General features: G+C 60.7%; 1 protein-coding gene across 1 annotated transcript; it reads left to right on the top strand.

Moving 5' to 3' along the window:
- The first annotated feature begins 231 nt into the window (after positions 1-231).
- On the top strand, positions 232-2,224 carry NOG (noggin). The gene has a single exon (XM_045888100.2). It carries the CDS (start codon positions 843-845, stop codon positions 1,539-1,541), a length of 699 nt encoding a protein of 232 aa, XP_045744056.1. The 5' UTR covers positions 232-842; the 3' UTR covers positions 1,542-2,224.
- The last annotated feature ends 1,783 nt before the right edge of the window (positions 2,225-4,007 follow it).

Here is a 4,007-nt window from a genome sequence, read left to right as displayed (position 1 = left end):
GCCGCCGCCGCCGCCGCCGCCGCCGCCGCCGCCGCCGCCTGTGAGCTCCGGCGGGCAGCCGGACTGTCGGCTTCCCGGGGCATCTGGGTCCGGCGGGGCACAGCCCTGGGCGCTGCCGAGGCCGCCGCCGCGGCGAGTGCAGGCGGCTTCCCCCCGGAGCCTGTGCCGCTCCAGCTCCTCGGGGGTGGAGAAGTGGGGGGTGGGGTTGTTGTTTGGGGGGAAGAAGGGGGAGGGGGCAACGCCGAGAGAGTCAGTGGTTTCCATGGTGATGGAGCTGAAAGTGCAGGAAATTTAAAGGCTTGGACCCTGCGAGACAGACAAACCGGTGCCAACGTGCGCGGACGCCGCCGCCGCCGCCGCTGGAGTCCGCCGGGCAGAGCCGGCCGCGGAGCCCCGAGCAGGCGGAGGGAAGTGCCCCTAGGACCCGCTGGGCCAGCGGCGCTGCACAGAGCGGCAGGACGACGAGCAGCGAGAGGAGGAGGAGGGGAGAGCGGCTCGTCCACGCGCCCTGCACCGCCGCCGGCCCGGGAAGGCAGCGAGGAGCCGGCGCCCCCCGCGCCCGCCGTCGCCCTGGAGTAATTTCGGATGCCGCGCCGCGGCCGCCTGCCCCAATAGCCCCGGGAGAGGAGTTGCGGCCAACTCGCGTGCCTTCTTTCCGCCCCGGTGGGAGCCGGCGCTGCGCGAAGGGCTCTCCCGGCGACTCATGCTGCCGGCCCTGCGCCTGCCCCGCCTCGGGTGAGCCGCCTCCGGAGAGACGGGGGAGCGCGGCGGCGCCGCGGGCTCGGCGTGCTCTCCTCCGGGGACGCGGGACGAAGCAGCAGCCCCGGGCGCGCGCCGGAGGCATGGAGCGCTGCCCCAGCCTGGGGGTCACCCTCTACGCCCTGGTGGTGGTCCTGGGGCTGCGGGCGGCACCGGCCGGAGGCCAGCACTATCTCCACATCCGCCCGGCTCCCAGCGACAACCTGCCCCTGGTGGACCTCATCGAACACCCGGACCCTATCTTTGACCCCAAAGAGAAGGATCTGAACGAGACGCTGTTGCGCTCGCTGCTCGGGGGCCACTACGACCCGGGCTTCATGGCCACCTCGCCCCCCGAGGACCGGCCCGGCGGGGGCGGGGGGGCGGCCGGGGGCGCCGAGGACCTGGCCGAGCTGGACCAGCTGCTGCGGCAGCGGCCGTCGGGGGCCATGCCGAGCGAGATCAAAGGGCTGGAGTTCTCCGAGGGCTTGGCCCCGGGCAAGAAGCAGCGCCTGAGCAAGAAGCTGCGGAGGAAGTTACAGATGTGGCTGTGGTCGCAGACCTTCTGCCCGGTGTTGTACGCGTGGAACGACCTGGGCAGCCGCTTTTGGCCGCGCTACGTGAAGGTGGGCAGCTGCTTCAGTAAGCGCTCGTGCTCCGTGCCCGAGGGCATGGTGTGCAAGCCGTCCAAGTCCGTGCACCTCACGGTGCTGCGGTGGCGCTGTCAGCGGCGCGGGGGCCAGCGCTGCGGCTGGATTCCCATCCAGTACCCCATCATTTCCGAGTGCAAGTGCTCATGCTAGAACTCGGGGTCCCCTTCCCGCACCCGGACAATTGATGGAACCCCACCGACGCCCTCCCCCCGCCCCCCGCACCGTCTCCAACCAGTTCCACCACCCTCTCGCGAGGGGATTCAATGAACTTTTTTTTTTTTTTTTTCTGGCTACAGAGACCTAGCTTTCTGGTTCATGTAATGCACTGTTTAACTGTGTAGGAATGTATATGTGTGTGTATATACGGTCCCAGTTTTAATTTACTTATTAAAAGGTCAGTATTATACGTTAAAAGTTACCGGCTTCTACTGTATTTTTAAAAAAAAAATAGCAAAAGGAAAAAAAAGAACAGAGCAAAGAGAGACTTATTCTGGTTGTCGCTAATAATGTTAACCTGCTATTTATATTCCAGTGCCCTTCGCATGGCGAAGCAGGGGGGGAAAGTTATTTTTTCTTAAAGTACAAAGAGAGGGGAGAACTTTTGTAGAAGGACTTTTAAAAAGCTATTTTCCATTCTTCGGAAAGTGTTTTGGTTTTCCTTGGACCTCGAAGAAGCTATAGAGTTCAATGTTATTTTACAGTTATTGTAAATATAGAGAACAAATGGAATGACTAATCATTGTAAATTAAGAGTATCTGCTATTTATTCTTTATAATATCCCGTGTAGTAAATGAGAAAGAAGTGCAGAGCAGGATTAAAGAAAACCACTAAAATCGACTGCGCTCGACACTGCGATTCTCTGTGTTGGTGATTGATGGGGGGTGTGGGGGCTGGAGGGGGCGGGTAGGGGTGCCGCTGTGCTTACGATGCCTGTTGGGAGAAGGGGCTCATCCCCTCTTCTGGTGTGATGGAGGTGACCGCTCAGTTTTTCATTGGGGGGGGCGGGTTATTCTCAAACCCCTCACTCGAGCATCACGTGGCCTCCGCCCAGTCTCCCAGCTTTTTCTCCCTATGTCACCGAAGCTCGGGCCCGTCCTGACCTCGACACCCAGCCGGCCCCCTGGAGCTGACCCCAGGCTGGGCCGAGGGGCGGGGGGGTGGGGGTGGGGGGGAGGGTGGGCGGCCGCTTTGTCCTGCCTGACAGGCCCTTCACAATGGGGACACGTGTCTTTCACACCTACCCTGGGGGCGGAGTGCCGCTGAAACTTGACCCCCGAGGAATGGGGGGGGGAGATCAGAGCGCGCCCACCCAGATCCCGCCACCCCTCCCGCCTCGCACCGCCCCCCCATCAATAACCAGCCCATGTTAACCCTTTGCACGCCTGGAAGCTGCGGTGATGCAAGCTGAAGTGATCCAGTCCTTTGGAATCAACACTCAGGCTCTGGGATCTTGCAGGTCTGAGCCCCCAAAATCCCAGGCCCTCAGCTGGAATTGCTGGGGACAGCTGGGTGATTTGACACTCGCCTCCTCGCCCCCCCCCCACTCCGTACCCCAGGACCTAAGGAGGACTCTGATGGTCAGGATTTCGGAGGGGTCTGAATTTGGGTGAAAAACGCCACCACAGGGATCTGCAGTTGGGAACGGGGTGCGCCCCCCCTTTGGACACCTACTCCGTTTAGGGGTGGGGAGGGAGGAGTTCTCAGAATCGGGATCTTTGAGCTTTTGGGTTAGAGAGGGGCAGAAGACGTGTTACCCCTTAAGGGACGTGCAAAATATCACCCCCACCCCACCCCTTAAAAAGCCAACTTCTTGGGGCTGGCGCTCGACTCGCGTGCGTCCCTCCGCCTCAGTCCGCGGTGGCGCCCATCCGCGCAGCTCCACGTGGGCCGGCTTCCTGACACTGCTCAGCGCTCCCTTTATTTATCTTGGACTCCAAAGTCGCTCTCCTTTGCTCCCTCCCCACCCCCCTGCCACCTCCCCGCGCCTCCCTCCCGGCATCCCTCCCCCCCCACCCCCACCTCGGGGCCGGAGTCCCGGCGAATCTATGCTAATTATTTCAAACCTGCGCCGGGTCCCCAGCGCAGTCTCAATGCCCCCGGCCCCGCCCGCCCAGTCCCTCCAGCCGGGCGCTTTCTTCCCTCCCGACGCAGCCTCGGTGGCTCCTCATTTCAATAGCCTGGCCCGGGAGCCGGAGCCCCCTCCCCGGCGCTGCCTCCGTCAGCCGTGGGACAGACGTTAGGGTATTCATTAACTGAGAGCCGAGGAATAACGGCATTATTCCCCCCAGAGAGGGCACCCTGCCCCCGCGACTATCTGAGGCTTCATTGTAAAAGGATTAAAAGTTAAAGACCTCCATCTTATGATTCTTTCATTTAATCTTCCTGGCGCCTGGGAGACATGCTCGATGGATGATGGCTTTTAAAATATTCCTAATGTCGGCTACCTTAAGACTCCAAGCCCGGCAAACAAACGTAATTTATTTCCAGAAGAAAGGGGATATTGAGATGTTTAAGTTTATGAACCGCCGTCCCCATGTATATTTGTTAAGTTCTGACAAATACCCAAATAACGTTAAAATCAGCCATTCATCACTGATGAATTTATGCAAAACTTT

Source organism: Mirounga angustirostris, unplaced genomic scaffold (assembly GCF_029215605.1).
Source record: "Mirounga angustirostris isolate CCGP_5_RB_7025 unplaced genomic scaffold, mMirAng1.0.hap1 SCAF_17, whole genome shotgun sequence".
NCBI lineage: Eukaryota > Metazoa > Chordata > Mammalia > Carnivora > Phocidae > Mirounga > Mirounga angustirostris.
This window is presented reverse-complemented; position numbering and strand designations above follow the sequence as displayed.